We start from the raw sequence: 22,027 nt of genomic DNA, 5'->3' as shown, positions 1-22,027 counted from the left end.
TAGCAATCATCTTTTGCGTCAGACAAACATTGAAATGCACTGAAAAACATACTTACTCGAAAGTGTTTCATCAGGTAACGTTTCTTCCATTCATTTCAACGACTACCATTCCTTTTATATTTGTCTTATTACGGTGTAAACACGACTATGGCGTCAAATTGGCGACTTCGTTGTACATCCAAGAACTGGTATAGTGGGAGAACAGTGATCAAGTTTCTACAGCTCCTTTAAAATAACTGATTTTCTCATAGCGCTTGCACTGGGAGAAGATTTGCTACACCTCAACAATGGTTTACCTAACTGGCGAATCTTATAATTCATGTATTAACCTTTAATTTTACTGCCACTCCTAAACCTTTCTTTTATCTGCTTCATATCATCTTTGATCTGCAGGTTGAACGGTAGGGTAAAAAGATTGCATTGCTGCTTTTAATCCGTGGACTTCAGTCTTTCATTCTTTTTGTTCGCTCTTGGTTTAAGATATGTATTATTCGTCTTTCCATCCAGTGTATACAAGAAACTCACTTTCAAGCTGCGAGGGACTCTTATTGATTGCACGAAATAGCATTTTCATCGAAGTAATCCTTAAGCCTCCCTGCAGTTACTCAAAGACGACACTTTTCCGTCACACACGTGCACTCAAAGTCTCAAAATTCTGTAGGTTGCTTCGCACTTCCATGTTGCACGCCCGACGTCACCTTGTGTCTGATGAACTCTCACGGTCCAGGACAACGTATTTGGTTCTACAGTAAAAAAAGAAAATCTTAATTATAGATCTAAGTTGTCGACACCTGATTGACCACAGCCGATCGTAATGTATACAGTGTCTTCCTTTCTGGCACACACATTGACATCATGGATTAAGGAAAGCTGAGCGTTGGCAACTTTGGGATGAAAATGCGCCTAGAATCATTAACTGTTTACACTGCCTCCATCGCATTTAGCGTCTGAAATGTCTCCACGTTAGGAAAGGTACACGTTTTGTCCACTTACCCGCCGCTTTCCTATCACAATTCCATGACTGACTTCATTATTTCCGCATTGACCGAGAACATTATCTTTGATATAAATTACCAATGCACATTCCACTTCACTGAAATACTCCAGATACACCTAACTAATTTCTTTTCCGTCGATATTGCAGCAAGGAACACTTGTGTGGGGAATATGAGCTGGTAACTCGAGCACAGTATAAGTGCAATATTTCAATTATCTTTTGCGTTACCGGTGATCTGGTGAATCTGCTTACGCTGTTTTCGCCTGTACACAAAATGTCAACATTAGCATGTCATTTAGAATTTAAGAACCCAGTGTAGCTGTTTCGTTGGTCACGTAGATACTTTGTATCTGCTGCTGAATACGTTTGATTACTTTTTCATTAAGGTAGCGACATAGTCACTAGATGCATGCCCAATATACCATAACTAACTGAATTCGATTTTACGTAAGGGGCAGTCAAATGAAAAAGATACATGGAAAAAAGTAAACTGTCCATTAGTTCAAAAGTAAGCGCTAGAACTGCTAATACATGTACTCCACTGTGGGATAAGACGCTCAATGCCTTCATGCAAAAATGGTTGCAGCTACCTACGAAACCATCATTGTACCCAGGCGTGCACGCCTTCGTCCGAAGCAAATCTACGGTCACAAATGTCTTTCTTCAAGGCTCGAGAAAACATGGAAATCGCACGGGGAGAGATCGAAACTGTATGTATGATATGTAAGGGACTTCCCAGTTAAACTTCTGCAGCGTAGTGTAAACAGTGTTGCCAAAACGTGGGTCCGCCCATAACCTCCGTAATGCTCGAACTCTCCTCATACGATTTCCATGTTTTTGGAGCCCTGAAGAAAGACACTGGTGGCCATAGATTTGATTCGGACAAAGGGGCGCACGTCTGTGTGCTACCAGGGTTCCGTAGGAAACCACTAACAGTTTCCATGAAGACAATAACGGTCTTGTTTCACAGTGAGAGAAACTGCATTATTACGTACATTTTTTCCGCCTGTCTCGTCATTTTACTCCCCCTTATACAGGAGCTGCTCCGTTCAAGAGACAACCAAAAAGCTTAAACTACATACTAAAATTCCTTTCTCTTTCAAAAATGGTTATCTTCTGAACAGCTAGATCATGAATGAACTTGCTGCGACTAAGTTCTAAAGTCCAAGAAATTATTGCCGTGGTCGCAAACCGCCGATGCGTGTCTAGTAATTACTCGTCGCGAACAGACATCTGAAACGCGCTAATATCGACTTGGCTTAGTCTGAAGTTCAACCTTATAGCCGCTCAATAGCCGAGTCATGATGATACAGCATCAAATTAACTGTTGTGCCCTATTTTCCAAGAAGTCTTCATCTGCTATTAAACAAAGACCCAACTGTCAACGAGTTTCGCATTTCTCTCATCTGACACCAATCTTATGAGTCTTCCAGATATTCTACTGACGTCAGCATTCCGATAGCGGCAAATTTCGTCAGTATTGCACAATGAGTCGCTTACACAGAGATAAAAGCGACACTAGCTATTGTGACAAAAACTACAGTCACAGAACATCACCGCTTCAAAATGGCGGAGCTAGCTTTTTTATAGCTCACAAAAGAATATCTTAACACAGGCTATATTTCTAGAAAAGGCGATACTTTGGCGTATCGTAGATACCACCACGTCTATATAACCCATGACCGTAGATTTCAGTTAGTGTGCCGTTAGCGTGTAAATGTTAGCTACACGTCGCTTTAGTGAAAGCAAGTGTTGGGAACAAATGAAATCAAAGGCATGCAAGCACGAAATTGAGGTGATTATTTTCGCCAGACATACATAGCATTGAGGTATATTGGTAAGATAGTTGGTTATTATGCACAAAGACGACAGGGATTCTAAAGGAATTAGAAACAAACCAACATCGTTATTCCACGTGTTACAATCACTGCAGCATACTGCTCTTAGCAACAGGCTGGTATAGATGGTCAATCACACGAGGACTTAACTCGCAAACTCTACACCGGATCTGAAATTATTTTGGGATCAGTTTGTGAAATCGGTTTTGCTTTTGAGGGCTAACGACTTCTGAGAAACTGTGTTTAAGGGTGCCATATCATACTTTATAGCACTACTAAATGCACTACCGTTGCCAACTTTGGTTACGTATACATACGTAAGCAAATATGAATCTAATTTAAAATTTCATTTCCTCTTTATTGGCACAGCCCACTTGTAAACAACTGGGACGCAAATATGACAGACGTATCTATTGCGAACAGATTATTTTACGAGCTCTAACTTTTCGGCGTAGGTAATTCTCTGTGGCGGAACTCTTAATTCTCTCTTGTTTTCGGTGTCAAAATGGTGAGCATGAACAACCCAACGTCGCACATTACTGATGTCGATACAATCACCGTTCATAGCTTTCACTCTTCTATGGGTTTCAACTGAAGGCACATTTTCTGCGGTTAGAAACTCAATTACAGCACGCTGTCCATCACATACCGCCATAATTACGTTACACACCGCCATTTTACGAGCTACGAATCGGAGACTTCTAGCGGCAGGGCGTTGCAACTCGCGCAGCAAAGAGGAAAAGTCGACAGAGTAATAAACCTGTCATTTAATAAAAATTCGGAAGCGTTACTTTTCATCATGCCCTCGTAGAAAACAGTACACAAAAAAACCACCCTTACACTACGAAACGATGTTACCGCTATTTTTCCATTCGAAATAAATAATCAGCGTTTCTCAAAATGAATTGTAAATTGTCAAACAGCTAGCTTGGAGTCGAGTTATGAAAGTGTGTTATGATTTATCTGGATAGATTAGTAGACAAGAGTAAGGATCGCCGATAGTCAAGGACCGGCTTCGATTCCCAGTCCTCTTGTATTAACTCTGTATGAAAGGCGCACACTCCGTTACAGAGTGAAAGTTTCATTCCACTATACTCACAGTGCATGCTGTTGCCTACTGTACGTGAAAAACAGGCGACATTAGTCGAATACGAAGAATGTTCAGCAGCGCTAAACGACTGAAACCATTCCTGCTACATCTATATAGTCTTGCCAAATAACTGTTGGTATGTACTGCATTTCATTCTACTCACTAACAGCTCACTAAAATTTTCCCTGTTTACAGTTCCGTTACAAGACTGACTACAATTTGCTTCTGTACCTCAAGATCTACACGATCCACTCCTAGCTTTATATAGCTTTCTACAGACTACATCCTTCGCATATTTTGTTGTAAGCATATAATGTAGGATAACATTCTGCAACACGTTCGCATACATTAATCAGCCAAATGGGTAATCCGAAATTTGTGCCCTAGTATCATTTAGCTGTTCGGGAATGCGGCCTGCTTAACATCGTTAGGATAATTCAAAATGGGAATTGTCATTGCCTTAGTAGGGGAAGAACCCACGTTCGCCTTGCGGTATCCTCCGATTTTCCCTGAGAACCACTGAACCAATGTGAAGGGCGTTTATAAAGCACAGCACTTTTGAGGATATGATTCAATGGAACCTTACCTACAGAAGGTCTCCAGTCACGTATAACGCTTCATATACCAGCTCTTTAATACATTTCACGCTTTCTCCCAATACTCGATCTTTCAGGACACACTGTCAAAAGTACGTAGTGAAAAAGGAACGCAGCCTCAAAAACTCCCAACAACCATATTAGAGCCTGTGATATGGGAAAATTTTCCTCAGTTTCCTTCTATGCTGCCCTGTGTTCAGTGCACACGTAGCGCAAATTCTCTCAAGGCAAGAATACTGCGAAGGCTGACGAGGACTAGTTTGTTCCGTGTCTTAACACTGATATGAAAGCACAACTAGTCTAGGGAGTAAGCGTTGCCAGGCGACTCCAAGAACTAGCCGTTAGAGATAACTACTACTGGTGTCTTGTCTGCCTATAAAGTGCCCCGCTCGCAACTATCGCAGATAAATGTGTCCACCCAAGGAACTCCTATGATCGGTGTTGCGCCTGCCTAGAGACTGCAATGCCTTAGCTTCGCGCCAGAGGAGATTACACAGCTCGCTGATAGTTTATTTTACCAAAAAGAATTCCGGCTACCTGACAAGGTCGTCATGTTTCGATATTGACTAGTGTTTCGGCCACAGTTTTAACTGAGCGTAGCTTTATCACAATGCTGTTATAAACCCAGTTCCTTTTTTTCTTTTAATTTTTTTACTCAACGGCTCTAAAAGCCTGTCACCGCTCGTGGATAGTGTTTCTAAACCCACAGGTAGGAAATTAAAATGCATCAATAATACTGAAGAACAAGCATTGTGTTGAACCACCTGAAGATATATGACAGTTGCTCCGAGGAAAGATTGTGCAATTTGCACAAAGCCATCCAGCGGCAAACCCGTGAAACTATTTACAACACATCTGCCGGGAACTTGAAGAGTCACACCTTTTGTGGAGTTTGGAACGTAGGAGATGGGGTAGTTGCGAAAATGAAACAGGGAGGGCCGATCTTGAATCGTGCTTGGATAGCTCAGTTGGTGGAGCACTTGCCCAGGTTTGAGTCCTGGTGTGGCACGCAATTTTTAATCTTCCCGGAAGTTTCAGGTTAAGTTGTGCTATAGTTCCAGTGCACATACTATTTTAGTGTAGTGAAGTAGTTTATTCCACGGTCTAATTAACAGACCAAAGTGGTTCTACATTCGTTAAACAACATTTCAATGAGCTAAACTCATTCTGAAAAGTAAACCGCATATATTTTGATTTTTTGGGTAGAACTACCTGTACATATATTGTAAACTACGGATACGAGTATGGAGGACAATTCATAAATATATTAATTCCTTCCTGCTGCGAATGGAGGCATAAATTATAAAACTACATCGGCGTGAAAGAGCTGCAGCAGCTAGTATTACTAACGAACAATCTGCTGTGATGTATAAATCCGTCTTTCCTATTTTGAACGGCATCCTCTTGCCATGCCAAGTTTCTGCGTTTATAAGCTAGTCTCGCACACACTAACAGTTCTCTCTCACTAGGAGAACAGCTGAATATGTCTACAAAAATCTATTTGTGTTCTTTGGATCTGAAGTGTTTTGGCGAATGGACCTGATTAGAATGACGCAATTGGTATGTTATCACAAAATACAAGAGTCAAAGAAAAATCGGGCTGATAATAGCATGAAGCCCTAACGCCCAGTGCTATCGCATTAGCACGAAGGCTAACAGCAAGATTTCCATTTATCAAAAAATGCTTCCAGAATGAGATTTTCACTCTGCAGCGGAGTGTGCTCTGATATGAAACTTCCTGGCAGATTAAAACTGTGTGCCCGACCGAGACTCGAACTCGGGACCTTTGCCTTTCGCGGGCAAGTGCTCTACCAACTGAGCTACCGAAGCACGACTCCCGTCCGGTACTCTCAGCTTTACTTCTGCCAGTATCCGTCTCCTACCTTCCAAACTTTACAGAAGCTCTTCTGCGAACCAGTTCGAGTTCGAGTCTCGGTCGGGCACACAGTTTTAATCTGCCAGGAAGTTTCATATCAAAAAATGGTTCAAATGGTTCTAAGCACTATGGGACTTAACATCTGAGGTCAGTCCCCTAGAACTTAGAACTACGTAAACCTAACTAACCTAAGGACATCACACACATCCATGCCCGAGGCAGGATTCGAACCTGTGACCGTAGCAGCAGTGCGGGTCCGGACTGGAGCGCCTAGAACCGCTCTGCCACAACGGCCGGCTTCTATTTATCCCAATCAATAAATACAATCACAGACTACTATAAACTTTCATTCGTGCCAGGGAGAACAATTACTTTAACGCCGATGAGTTCAGAAAGCAAGGGCCGGATATATTATACCACGTCACCTCTGGAATGTTCGCGAACTGCAATGAGAGCTATAGCTGTGATTATAGCTAGTGATTTATTGGAGTTGTGTAATCCAGGCAAGTACGTGTCACCTCCAATCGATATTCGATGTTATCGTTATACGTTACTTATCCATCTCTCGCTATCACGGGAGATGATAAAGGTGTGACGATCTCTGTTCTGTGCCGAGCACTTAGCAACTTTGCGTCATTTAGAGTTTCGTCGGTTGTAGCAGGGTATTATACAGCCGTGTGTCGTTTAAACGAGGATAACAGTATCTCAGCCCTGTACAAACGCTTACCGAGCATTTACACTTCGTCGTAGTCACGAGGGCAAAGGTGAATTTACCGACGCACGTTGCCACCCGAATGAGATGCCGGAGACATACGTGCTCCAAAACACAGAGGCAAGTCCCATCATTACCGGAATAGTAAGCTTTCAGATATAAATTCATGTCGCTGTCAATTCAGATTTTGCAGCACAACTGCAGCCGAGTAAGTTACGACAAAATTCCAATTAGCGTTTACAGCGACCTTAGGAAGCTTAACAAGTTCATTGAGGTGCATGCTTCGACAATTTCACACGGTAGTGTAAATGGAGGTAACATTATTTTGATCTGAAGCTGTATTTTGTATGACACTACGCTCAAATATCAATAGAAGCACAATTTTCGACGCCACCCGCCCTTCTCTTAAGTCGTCACTGGCCCGGTAACACCTTAACTCCTTCCCTTCTCTATTATTTAAGGGGAGAAGGTACCTTCTATCTTCTTCGTATTCAACTGACCACTTCCAACGTACATTTTCTCTGGCAGTATTAAGAATACAACTCAAATTTCTTAAGCGTACATTTACACAATTTGCTAACAAGTTGAAATTTTTAAAGAAATACATAAAATTGTAATTTTGAAATTTTTTAGTGATGATTCCTTTTACGAGCAAATTTTTAAAATAAATGTCATGGAGTACTTTATAACAGTCACAGAGCTATCACTTGATGGACATGTACTAACGAAGTTGGACGTGAGAATTTCATTGTCCTGTGATAGTTTCAGAAAAGAGAGAAAACAAAAGTTACGAGAAATTGAGTTTAAAATTTTGTTGTAGTTGCAGCGACTGCAATACATTCTTGCCACGATTACATTCTAAACACAAACTTGTATCTTCCGAAAGTACATTAATATTTAATACAGCATTTCCGACGTTGGTTTCATTGCGTTCTACATAATCATATGGAGAAATGATGAAAAACAGTTCTCCTACAACAGCCTCCATTTAATTCTGCACTCACAGTAGTAGTATCCTAGCCTACAATTTACATTTATCACCAGATAAATGATTGTCCACTTCTCGTGTATTTATAATGCTTATATTCACTATTTTCTTTCTTCCACGTACTCCAGACCTTTCCTTGAAAGCTTTGGAGACCGATCTCGGCATTTCCCCAGAAACAAAAAAGTTGGACTTTACCATCGGAAGCAACTAAATGCAATACTGTTTAGCCAGTAGCTGAAAACTGAAATCAACGAAAAAATACCCATAGCCTTATTAAATCACAGATTATGGCAGAGAAATGACAGCAAAAAAAGGGAGTGTGTCACACTGAGCGCCAAGTGCTTAAATAAGAATTTTGTGACAGTTTCTTTGATTCACAGAAAGCATACTTCAAACCATCAAAACAACAATTACATTTTTTTCATATTTTCACCGTTTTCATGGTACGTTCAGTCTTGAAATAATGGTAATTGTCAGATTAATATGCTTAAAATCTACTAGTTATTGTTCCAAGGTAAATTTAGAGAATATTTATGCACACGCAGAAAAAGTGCTGCTGCAGAAGTAAACAAGGTTGTACTTCCTCAATGACCACAATAAACCGCGTCAAAAATCCAGAAACTGACAAGCGCGAAGACTGACTGGTATCCCCAGTCTTGTCACTGACGTAGGATAAAGTTTATCCAAGATACCAGAATCACTATCTAAACAGCTGTGACAGCGGCCCACTATCGGACACCGGCACCAAGAGGCCTCAAAATGACCAGAAGTACCAGAAAGCAAGTGTGGGTACCTTATTACAGCCACATGTAAACGAAAATTTACAAGCAGTGAATAAGATACAAGTAATCAGTTTCCGCCAGCGAGGCTATCAGAGTGGCTACTAAAGAGTTGTACTACCATGCATATTTTAACTCCAGAAAACCGTGTTGTATAGACCGATTACTTAGCAAGTTACAGTCTACCAATAATGAAGCGAGCGCGCATATATGTTTGTGTTTGGGGGGGGGGGGGGGGGGTTCACGAGTATACATTCTGTTCTTCCATCATTTGTTACGTATCTCTTGCGACCTCCTGTCAATGACGCAAAAAATGAAGCGCCAGGCTAGATGTTTCAAGAAGGTTACAAGGTTGGGCTAACGAGGACAGTCACTGCGGTATACACGTAATGTATACATCATCAAATAAGATTACATATTGTAGTAAACCCATTCTCTTGGCATGGCTTGTCACAGTGAAAAGAAAACACAGAATCGGATCCGCCAAGGGCAGTTCAGAAATCTCTACAGTCCTACTGTTCCTAACCAGCTGTTGGAAATGCCCAGTCATCACTTTAATGTGTAGATAACGCGACTACCTAGCGGGCTGGGCTGCCTGGCACATCCTCAGTGGCAGTCACACAGCCAGCAGCTGACACCAATGGTCCAGTAGAGCTGATCAGTTAAGTGCTTACACGAACAAAAAATAAGGGCCATCGACTTCATGTGGAGCTCATTTAGGACTTCTGTTTATTTCCTAGTATTTTAAGAATGCAGCAATAAATACTTATATTTATGGGTTGACTAACTCGTTATAATCCTCAGGTTCAAATGACTGATCACTATGGGACTTAAAATCTGTGGTCATCAGTCCCCTAGAACTTAGAACTACTTTAAACCTAACTAACCTAAGGATGCCCGTGGCAGGACTAACCTGCGACCGTAGCGGTCACGCGGTTCCAGACAAGCGCCTAGAACCGCACGGCCACAGCGGCCGGCTAATCCTCAGGTAAAAACCACAACATCCCATAGCAGAATAGACGCTGACAACGTCACATCACCTTAACCTGTGGTACTAGAGGCTATTGCAATACATCATCGTAAATTTATTCTTTGTCTCATTGCACTCTGCTCAACAAGGCGCACCATCTTCGAAAGCTTGAATCAGAACTCCGCGTTGAGTCTCACATCGTGATAGCGAAGACTGGATAATCAGTATGAAAATTGAGAGTACGCGTTTGTATCACCTTGTTTACCGTCCCCAAGCTAGTTTCAGTACCTCGCCATGAGAGTTAATTAAAAAAAAAAGCTCAACTTAGGTCGTTACACACTGTTTTGAATAGTTTTATGGCTATGCTCAATAATGCATATTATAAAAACCACGCCGTACATGTCAAGACTTTGATTTGAAACATTTGCGCGTGTTACTCAAATTTAATTTTCTACTTTACATAACTTCTATATTCTGAAACTATGGCGTTTGTAGCTTAAAATAAAAATACATTCAAAAACAAAGTTTTCCAGTCTAACAATTACATTTCCCACGCTGAAAAATAATTATGACTGCGTGTTAGAAACCAGTTTGGTGAGAATAGGCACAGTACGGATAATTACCCCTTAGATATTTTGGATTTCAATACACAATAATTCAATACAAATAAAGATAACTGCAACCGGTCCTTTATGAAATATTTGCTTATGTCCAGAGATTAGTTTACGAACTGTTGCAGGTTGGTCTTCAGACGAGGCATGCAGAATTCACATACTTGTGATTGTATCATGTACTCACAGTACCCAACCAGCGCCACGCAATAAATATTAATATGCGACTTCAGCTTACGCCATCTGAAGATGAAAAATTTTTCACAAGTGACTGGTCGTACTTATCCGTATTTACAGTTCAAAAACCGGTGATCATGTCCAGATATACCCGCAAACAGAGTACTGCTTTGCTCCCTCCCCTCTCCCTACCCTCCTCCGCGCTTCCTACTGCATACGCGGATTAGAAGAACGTGAAATGCACAGTGTTTGTGGCAAATGACCACATCTTCCTTTAAGGGCTCCACACACCAACCGACCGACCGACGAATTGGGCGGATGTGAGCGTTTTGACCAATCGAAGAACATCACTTTTAGAGATGTCAGGCGGGAAGGACCACACCACAGCCGATTATCCTCCAGCCAAACGAACTGGTGTGTGTAGCGCTGTCGGCCAACCGTCCAACAAAACGTCTTTCGTCACTGCGCGCGAGATTCAGTGACGTTCTACACGAGACGGACGAATCTTAGAGTATCTGAAGACATTTGAAGACTTCAGATGTTTGTGGCACTTACCGGAGATTCAAGAAATGAAGGACTAATTTTTAAACCAATCCATAATGGTTTGTGTTACAGGGTGCAAGATATATTTTGTCTGTCGATTTTCCGTACTTAGGTTTTTAGATATTTCCGTTCCTTCCTGGAAATTAAATCTAAGTCCAATCTGTCTGTGTTTCGGTCTTTAGATCTGCGGTAGAGCCTACAAACCGAAACAGACCGTCAATGGAATTTTATTCATAAAATATACTTGCTTTATTGTTGTACGTATTAAAAAAGTCCAGCCACTATCCACGCATTTATGATGAGCAAAGTATGAGATTTTATTTACAGATGTAACAGTTGTTAAACGCTGCATTTTTTATACATCTGTTTAATATAGCAACTCCAAAAGGCATATTTCATCCATTCTTAAATAATTACGAAAATCATCGGCTCCCATTTCCTAAAGCAACAGAAGGTGGGAGAATTTCTTGGCATTAGCCACTTTGTCGACAGCTATGTCTAGACTTTTTTTTGCCTTGTTACCTCTAAACCAGCGAAGGCAAAATCCAATTTTTGTTTGTTTTTACAAGCAGAGTGCATTTCGCAAAACAAACTCAATGAACTTGAGATAAACCACACTAACAAGACGGCACAGTGATCGTTGGCCGCAGCCGATCGGGACGTGTGTAGACCTGCCACGAAATTGGTCAGTCGATAAATAATGCTGTCCTCGGCGCACATTACTTCCAGCAACGGGGCAGGTGAGGCTGGAGAGTGACCACTACTCACCCATGACGGCAGGCTGTGTCTCCATGAAGAAGCGGTACGGCGAGGACGTCGGCCGCCGCTGCGCTTGCGGGCGCCGTCGAGACAGACACTGGATGCGCACTCGGCGGCTGTCAGACCGCGACTGGCTGCCGCCTTCCCCCCTCAGGCCAGCCGGGCCCAGCCCCCTCCCTCGGCGCTCCCCTCCAAGCGCCCTATCGCAGACCACGCCGTCTCACTGTCAACAGCTGCGGCAGTCTTTGACAGTCCGGCCTGCGGACTCCCGAGTTCTCCCAAGTTGCTTGCGACCGTCTGTCGTTGACAATTCCGACTCTGCATTAGTTCCCGGGCGGTCGTTGCGCTGACGCCGTGTGCGTGTCTGGGAGCCTAGTAGTGGGACAGACAAAGTGGCTGACCGCAGACGTGCACAGCCTGTTTGCAGAGTAGCCGCCGGCCTGAGTAGGGCTGGTGAAAAATAAATATGCGCCGAAACGCATTCTCTGCCCTGAGCGCCGGGCGAAGCCATCGAATGCCGGACATTTGCCACACTTGCCCCTTCGCCAGGTAGCTTGAGTAGCGATCCCTCAGGTAAGGGACGCCCTTCCCCGTACCACCTCTGTCCACTATCAAACCGCCGTCTCCACATCTTACTCGATACAACCAGTACGTAAGAGACATCCTTCTTCGACATATTGGCCAAATACAGAGTTTCTTTTCCGAAATCGAAATGTTTATAACTTTTGGGAAACGAAAGCAATACCGACGATTATGTCAGTATGTAATTAGTTCTGCCAAGTATAAATATAGATTCCTCTGTCTGTACGGTAGCTTCCTTTCACGCTTACTGAGTGCCATAGAAACAGTCCATCGGCATGGTAGCAACAAGAAAGGAACGATGTAACGAGAATCATTTCTTTTTGATCACTACATTTGTGCCTACTTTATTTACTACTACTGCATACCCAAAAGACAATAGGGAAAGAATAAATGGGTATGTGAATGTTTGAAAAGAACGACATACTCCATATTAATTTACTCTCTAAAAACATTAGTTAATAAAGTGTAGCGGGACAATGTTCAAAAAACAACTGAAAACACGTTCACTAAATAGAGATAAGAACATCTATGATTGAACTGTGTTCTAAAGACGACGTACAATTTTAAAATGTTAGAAAAAAAGACCTCCCCCAATCAACCATGGACCTTGCCGTTGGTGGGGAGGCTTGCGTGCCTCAACGATACAGATAGCCGTACCGGAAGTGCAACCACAATGAAGGGGTATCTCCTGAGAGCCCAGACAAACGTGTGGTTCCCGAAGAGAGGCAGCAGTCTTCTCAGTAGTTGCAGGGGCTACAGTCTGGATGAATGACTAACCTGGCCTTGTAGCATTAACCAAAACGGCCTTGCTGTTGTGGTACTGCGAACGGCTGAAAGCAAGGGGAAACTACAGCCGTAATTTTTCCCGAGGACATGCAGCTTTACTGTATGGTTAAATGATGATGGCGTCCTCTTGGGTAAAATATTCCGGAATTAAATTGTACCCCTTTCGGATCTCCGGGCGGGGACTACTCAAAAGGACGTCGATATCAGGAGAAAGAAAACTGGCATTCTACGGATCGGAGCATGTAATGTCAGATCCCTTAATCGGGCAGGTAGGTTAGAAAATTTAAAAAGGGAAATGGATAGATTAAAGTTAGATATAGTGGGAATCAGTGAAGTTCGGTGGCAGGAGGAACAAGACTTCTGGACAGGTGACTACAGGGTTATAACCACAAAATCAAATAGGGGTAATGCAGGAGTAGGTTTAATAATGAATAAAAAAAATAGGAGTGCGGGTAAACTACTACAAACTGCGTAGTGAACGTATTATAGTGGCCAAGATAGACACGAAGCCCATGCCTACTACAGTAGTACAAGTTTATATGCCAACTAGCTCTGCAGATGATGAAGAAATTGGAGAAATGTATCATGAGATAAAAGAAATTATTCAGGTAGTGAACGTAGACGAAAATTTAAAAGTCATGGGTGACTGGAATTCGACAGTAGGAAAAGGGAGAGAGGGAAACATAGTAGGTGAATATGGATTGGGGCTAAGAAATGAAAGAGGAAGCCGTCTGGTAGAATTTTGCACAGAGCATAACTTAATCATAGCTAACACTTGGTTCAAGAATCATAAAAGGAAGTTGTATACATGGAAGAATCCTGGAGACACTAAAAGGAATCAGATAGATTATATAATGGTAAGACAGAGATTTAGGAACCAGGTTTTAAATTGTAAGACATTTCCAGGGGCAAATGTGGACTCTGACCACAATCAATTGGTTATGAACTGTAGATTAAAACTGAAGTAATTGCAAAAAGGTGGGAATTTAAGAAGATGGGACCTGAATAAACTGACTAAGCCAGAGGTTGTACAGAGTTTCAGGGACAGCATAAGGGAACAATTGACAAGAAGACGAATGGGTAGCTCTGAGGGATGAAGTAGTGAAGGCAGGAGAGGATCAAGTAGGTAAAAAGACGAGGGCTAGTAGAAATCCTTAGGTAACAGAAGAGATATTGAATTTAATTTATGAAAGGAGAAAATATAAAAATGCAGTAAATGAAGAAGGCAGAAAGGAATACAAACGTCTCAAAAATTAGATCGACAGGGAGTGCAAAATGGCTAAGCAGGGATGGCTAGAGGACGAATGTAAGGATGTAGAGGCTTATCTCACTAGGGGTAAGATAGATACAGCCTACAGGAAAATTAAAGAGACCTTTGGAGAAGAGAGAGCCACTTGTATGAGTATCAAGAGCTCAGATGGAAACCCAGTTCTAAGCGAAGAGGAGAAAGCAGAAAGGTGGAAGGAGTATATAGAGGGTCTATACAAGGGCGATGTACTTGAGGACATATTATGGAAATGGAAGAGGATGTAGATGAAGATGAAATGGGAGATACGATACTGCGTGAACAGTTTGACAGAGCACTGAAAGACCTCAGTAGAAACAAGGCCCCAGGAGTAGACAACATTCCATTAGAACTACTGACAGCCTTGGGAGAGCCAGTCTCTACCATCTGGTGAGCAAGATGTATGAGACAGGCGTAATACCCTCAGACTTCAAGAAGAATATAATAATTCCAATCCCAAAGAAAGCACGTGTTGACAAATGTGAAAATTACCGAACTATCAGTTTAATAAGTCACAGCTGCAAAATACTAACACGAATTCTTTACAGACGAATGGAAAAACTGGTAGAAGCGGACCTCGGGGAAGACCAGTTTCGATCCCGTAGAAATGTTGGAACACGTGAGGCAATACTAACCTTACGACTTATCTTAGAAGAAAGATTAAGAAAAGGCAAACCTACGTTTCTAGCATTTGTAGACTTGGAGAAAGCTTTTGACAATATTGTCTGGAATACTCTCTTTCAAATTCTGAAGGTGGCAGGGGTAAAATACAGGGAGCGTAAGGCTATTTACAATTTGTACAGAAACAAGATGGCAGTTATAAGAGTCGAGGGGCATGAAAGGGAAGCAGTGGTTGGGAAGGGAGTGAGACAGGGTTGTAGTCTCTTTCTGATGTTATTCAATCTGTATATTGAGCAAGCAGTAAAGGAAACAAAAGAAAAATTTGGAGTATGTATTAAAATCCATGGAGAAGAAATAAAACTTTGAGGTTCGCCGATGACATTGTAATTCTGTCAGAGACAGCAAAGGATTTGGAAGAGCAGTTGAACGGAATGGACAGTGTCTTGAAAGGAGGATATAAGATGAACATCAACAAAAGCAAAACGAGGATAATGGATTGTAGTCGAATTAAGTCGGGTGATGCTGAGGGAATTAGATTAGGAAATGAGACACTTAAAGTAGTAAATGAGTTTTACTATTTGGGGAGCAAAATAACTGATGATGGTCCAAGTAGAGAGGATATAAAATGTAGACTGGCAATGGCAAGGAAAGCGTTTTTGAAGAAGAGAAATTTGTTAACATCAAGTATAGATTTAAGTGCCAGGAAGTCGTTTCTGAAAGTATTTATATAGAGTGTAGCCATATATGGAAGCGACGCATGGACAATAAATAGTTTGGACAAGAAGAGAATAGAAGCTTTCGAAATGTGGTGCTACAGAAGAATGTTGAAGATGAGGTGGGTAGATCAAGTAACTAATGAGGAGGTATTGAACATGATTGGGGAGAAGAGAAGTTTGTGGCACAACTTGACTAGAAGAAGGGATCGGTTGGTAGGACATGTCTTGAGGCATCAAGGGATCACAAATTTAGCATTGGAGGGCAGCGTGGAGGGTAAAGATCGTAGAGGGAGACCAAGAGATGAATACACTATGCAGATTCAGAAGGATGTAGTTTGCAGTAGGTACTGGGAGATGAAGGAGCTTGCACAGGATAGATTAGCATGGAGAGCTGTATCAAACCAGTCTCAGGACTGAAGACCATAACAACAAAAACAGAAAAAACGTAATGAAGTAACACAGAATGCTACCCTTGTAACGTACGTTGTTGTTCTATATTGTTTAGCTCTGGTATTTACAGGGCCACAGAGAAAGCATCTTAGGTTCTGGAGGAAAAAGCAGTAATTGTAATTATCTGCACAACAGAAACAAGAAGGACAACTTAAGGAAAAATAATGTAAGCTCACAATCGACTTAGAAGCAGATAGTTCCTGTGGCTTAGTATGGGCAGAGGTTGTATTCAACAACCGGAATAAATTAATAACTGGGTCCTTTTATCGACCCCCTGTCTCAGATGAAACAGTTGCTGAACAGTTCAAAGAACACTTGACTCTCATCACAAATAGGTACCCTACTCATACAATTATAGTTGGCAGTTACTTCAATCTACCTTCCGCATGTTGACAAAAATACATTTTCATATACCCTATTGTAATTATTCTAAATGCTTTTTTTAAAATTATTTTTAACAGTTAGTTGACGAGGCCATTCAAATTGTAAACGGTAACGAAAACACACCTGACCTCTTAGCCACAAGGAATCCTGAGCATCACGACGGATACAGAGATTAGTGAACTCGCAGTCACCACCGAGCGAGGTGGCGCAATCGTTAGCACACTGGACTCGCATTCGGGAGGACGACGGTTCAATCCCGTCTCCGGCCATCCTGATTTAGGTTTTCCGTGATTTCCCTAAATCGCTTCAGGCAAATGCTGGGATGGTTCCTTTGAAAGGGCATGGCCGATTTCCTTCCCCATCCTTCCCTCACCCGAGCTTGCGCTCCGTCTCTAATGACCTCGTTGTCGACGGGACGTTAAACACTAATCTCCTCCTTCTCCTTGCAGTCGTAGCGAGGCTCACTTCCGTAACAAAGAACTTCACAAAAACTAAACGCGAAATATATCTATTTATAAAAGCAGCTAAAAATTCAAGTGACGTCTTTCTAAGAGATAGTCTCCAATCCTTCCAAATTATGTAAATGAAGATCATATGTGGCTTAAGTTCAAAGAAATAGTATCAACGGAACTCGAGATATTCATACCAAATCAATTAATAAGAGACGGAACTGATCCCCCATGGTACACAAAACACGACAGAAAGCTGTTGTTGCACGAGCACCGCAAAAGGCACGTATAATTTAGACGAACGCAAAATCTCCAAGATTGATGAAGTTTTACTGAGGTTCGAAATTTGGTACAGATTTCAATGTGAGACGCATTTAATAGCTTCACACACAACGAAACTCGCTATAGAAATGTGGCGGAAAATCCAAAGACATACTGATCCCATGTTAAGTAAACCAGGGGGAAGTCTCAGTAAGTACCTTTACTAAGCGAGAGCGACGGTAATGTTACTGATGACAGTGCTACTAAATTGGAGTTACTAAATGCACTTTTCCGAAATTCCTTCACCAAAGAAGATGAAGTAAATATTCCAGAATTCGATATGAGAACAGCTGCAAACTTAATTTGGAAGTAGATATCCCTGGTGTTGCAACTGAAATTACACTGTCAGTGACAGAGGAAATGGTCAAATGTCTTTTCGAAATGTCTCTAATGTACACTCCTGGAAATGGAAAAAAGAACACATTGACACCGGTGTGTCGGACCCACCATACTTGCTCCGGACACTGCGAGAGGGCTGTACAAGCAATGATCACACGCACGGCGCAGCGGACACACCAGGAACCGCGGTGTTGGCCGTCGAATGGCGCTAGCTGCGCAGCATTTGTGCACCGCCGCCGTCAGTGTCAGCCAGTTTGCCGTGGCATATGGAGCTCCATCGCAGTCTTTAACACTGGTAGCATGCCGCGACAGCGTGGACATGAACCGTATGTGCAGTTGACGGACTTTGAGCGAGGGCGTATAGTGGGCATGCGGGAGGCCGGGTGGACGTACCGCCGAATTGCTCAACACGTGGGGCGTGAGGTCTCCACAGTACATCGATGTTGTCGCCAGTGGTCGGCGGAAGGTGCACGTGCCCGTCGACCTGGGACCGGACCGCAGCGACGCACGGATGCACGCCAAGACCGTAGGGTCCTACGCAGTGCCGTAGGGGACCGCACCGCCACTTCCCAGCAAATTAGGGACACTGTTGCTCCTGGGGTATCGGTGAGGACCATTCGCAACCGTCTCCATGAAGCTGGGCTACGGTCCCGCACACCGTTAGGCCGTCTTCCGCTCACGCCCCAACATCGTGCAGCCCGCCTCCAGTGGTGTCGCGACAGGCGTGAATGGAGGGACGAATGGAGACGTGTCGTCTTCAGCGATGAGAGTCGCTTCTGCCTTGGTGCCAATGATGGTCGTATACGTGTTTGGCGCCGTGCAGGTGAGCGCCACAATCAGGACAGCATACGACCGAGGCACACAGGGCCAACACCCGGCATCGTGGTGTGGGGAGCGGTCTCCTACACTGGCCGTACACCTCTGGTGATCGTCGAGGGGACACTGAATAGTGCACGGTACATCCAAACCGTCATCGAACCCATCGTTCTACCATTCCTAGACCGGCAAGGGAACTTGCTGTTCCAACAGGACAATGCACGTCCGCATGTATCCCGTGCCACCCAACGTGCTCTAGAAGGTGTAAGTCAACTACCCTGGCCAGCAAGATCTCCGGATTTGTCCCCCATTGAGCATGTTTGGGACTGGATGAAGCGTCGTCTCACGCGGTCTGCACGTCCAGCACGAACGCTGGTCCAACTGAGGCGCCAGGTGGAAATGGCATGGCAAGCCGTTCCACAGGACTACATCCAGCATCTCTACGATCGTCTCCATGGGAGAATAGCAGCCTGCATTGCTGCGAAAGGTGGATATACACTGTACTAGTGCCGACATTGTGCATGCTCTGTTGCCTGTAACTATGTGCCTGTGGTTCTGTCAGTGTGATCATGTGATGTATCTGACCCCAGGAATGTGTCAATAAAGTTTCCCCTTCCTGGGACAATGAATTCACGGTGTTCTTATTTCAATTTCCAGGAGTGTATAAGAAAAGTAGGTCTAATACATTTGGTTCTGATGTTCTTCAGTAACAATTAATTTTCAGTAGTAAGCTCCTGGCCTTTACTGACCTGTTTAAAGATAATCAACAATTTAAAGGAATTTTAATTTTTAAAGGACTAAGGGTACTTAAGTAGATTTGCATCTACTATAAATGTCTGCAGCTAAACTTACATAAAAAATATTTGAGGTGCCAAAATTGTCAACCTAAGGATCAGATCAGTTTTGGGATGTCAATTTTAGGTTCAATTCAAAGGTTCAGTTCCCATTTTCTTTTACAAAAGCGTATACTGTCAGTTTAACAAACCATGATATTTTAGGTGATAGTTGCGATTCTGTGGCTTCAGAAAATTATTTTAGAACTCACAATTATTTAACAGTATTGCCATAATATTGGAAGGTAGAAAAAAGTTATCTTAACGTGACAACAATAGGGATACTTTTGTGAGGCTTGAAACACTTTTTTATTTTTACATTAAAGGCTTATTGGCATCACACTTTGCACAGGATTTGGATCGTCAAAATGATAAATGACCATTTACCATTCTGAAGTGTGTAAAATCAGCCTAAACACGCTGAACTAATGTACACTCTGTTTGCAATTACAACTTGATATTAGCTGCGATAATGCTGCTTCACTGTTTTAATAATTTTATCTCAGTAATCTGCGAGGACTCAGAGGTCTTCATAGATTTTTAATACATTATTTTTAACGTATTTTAGTCCAGTTTCTGAATATGGGTAATGGCTTTCAAGCAAGGCCTAATGTTGCCAGTCCCTTCGTAATTCTTTACGATTCTCTCTATCCTGTACTTCTTCTTCGTCTTCTTACCTTCAAGATTCATTTCCAATTTCATGTACACGCAGTTTGTGAGCTCTGCTTCCGTTTTCAAGCACTTCACCAAACAGTTGATTCTAGGGTGAGGGTTTACAATAATACTATTTATTTTGTTGTGCCACCCTTCAACAGCATTCGTCGTTCGGTGCATTTTTCCGTAACAGTCCCACATTTCTATTGCGATATCCTCTTTCGCTAGCCAGTTATCCACAAAGTAGTCAAAAATTGAGAGAACCTTCCGTTATCAGGAGCTTCTGCATGAATCTCAATCCATCCATTGCTTACGTCCTCCCGTTTTATATCTGCCAGCGCTGCACATATCTGACGTAAAGTCTTAAATCCTCGTTCTAGCGGAACTCTTCAGTTAGACCGAGAATTCGAATTCTTCTCCATAAACTCTTCTTCATATGGAAATAGAATCCATTTATTTCGGTTGTGGGAAAAACTTGACGAATGGCCGATATCGCAGCTGCCTCGAAGTCCACCTCCACTTGTTTAGGACACCACTCAGAGACTGCCTTTTTTATCAGACGAAACAGACGAACATTTGTGTCTTTCTTCTTTATAGGGAGCAGTGCAAATACAGTGGGAAGAATGTTTGTTTCTTTAATCGGACCTTCTAAGTCTACGTGTATGGTGTAGACCTGTGCAAACTGCTTGCTGCATCTCTTAAATGTTCCATTCATAAAAAAATGTGAACATGTTTTTAAACTTTCGTTTGCTTCCACTAAAAATCAGTATTCTCACCTCCAATTTATCGTCTTCTAGAAGAAAACCATTGCCATCTCCCATTTGTAATAGATCTTCATGAAGATTAATTTCATAAGAGTTCTTAGGCTCTTGTTGGTTCCCCCGCTCTTGACTCCATCGACGACGCATGGTTCTCTTCACAGATTCTGCATTAGCCATAACAGTAACAAAGTCATAAACTTTATTATGTAGATTTCCCATTTCATCCGCTTATATCTCAGATAACTGTGTAGCTTCTTCTCGAGAGCTATTCTTCGCCCTTTCCACTTGCTTTCTCACTTTCAGAGCCGCATTCTCAGTTGGTCCACAGAGATGTTCTAATACGTTCAACTCTTCTCCCTTCCTTGAAAGCAGCTTTCCCTTGCAATGACCCGCTTTTCAGCGTAAGCACATCCATGTAACAACGCCTTCTTTAGATTCGCTCTGTTTAAGATACACGTAACCTTTGTAATGAGCAGGAGACCTGTCCTTGTTCGTTGTAATAACTTTCATAGTGATGGTCACGTTAGGAACTTCGAAAGCAAACTGGGGTGGGCGGGTGAGGAGGAGAAGGAGGAGGAGGAGGAGGAAGGGGGGGGGGAGGGGAGACAAGGGACCCAACCCTCCGGAGCAGGTAAAATCCGGGCAAATGTCCGGCGTGGCAACTGTCCGGACACCGAGGCCCTCCCTACGTTCCGGAGAGGCGGCCGCTACAGTTGGTTGTCACCTGCCGACCCGTCCACTTCCAGCACTCTCTTTGCTATCTAGAACCCACCTCTCCCACAGCTTCGCCACCCGACGTGAAACTATCTCTCTGCAATTTTTCTCTTACACATATCAGATGCCCCCAGCAAACAACAGTGAGAACTCAAAAACACGATACTGGAGAAAAATAGACTTGAAGACTTTCATTGAAGTAGTATAAGATGAACTTAAATTTGAAGGAAGTATTTTTGGCAGTAAATTCCATTATATTCTGTATAACACTAATCCAGACATGTAGTTCTGCTCTTGACGAATGTGAGGTCTTATCACTTAATTATTAATTAGTTCTCTGAAATGTGTCACTTCTCTTGCTTTTCGGAAAAATAAATTGT

The 22,027-nt window shown here is 42.6% G+C and overlaps 1 protein-coding gene across 1 annotated transcript in view; it reads right to left on the bottom strand.

The window, feature by feature from the left end:
* The window catches only part of LOC126355861 (uncharacterized), a 151,326-nt gene extending 139,174 nt beyond the window's left edge, over positions 1-12,152 (bottom strand). Inside the window, exon 1 of the mRNA XM_050006356.1 lies at positions 11,946-12,152. Coding sequence (XP_049862313.1) covers positions 11,946-11,970 — 25 coding nt within the window. The 5' untranslated portion in view covers positions 11,971-12,152. The remainder of the gene's footprint in view (positions 1-11,945) is intronic.
* Between the last annotated feature and the right edge of the window lie 9,875 nt (positions 12,153-22,027).

Source organism: Schistocerca gregaria, chromosome 1, assembly GCF_023897955.1.
Source record: "Schistocerca gregaria isolate iqSchGreg1 chromosome 1, iqSchGreg1.2, whole genome shotgun sequence".
Classification (NCBI taxonomy): Eukaryota; Metazoa; Arthropoda; class Insecta; order Orthoptera; family Acrididae; genus Schistocerca; species Schistocerca gregaria.
This window is presented reverse-complemented; position numbering and strand designations above follow the sequence as displayed.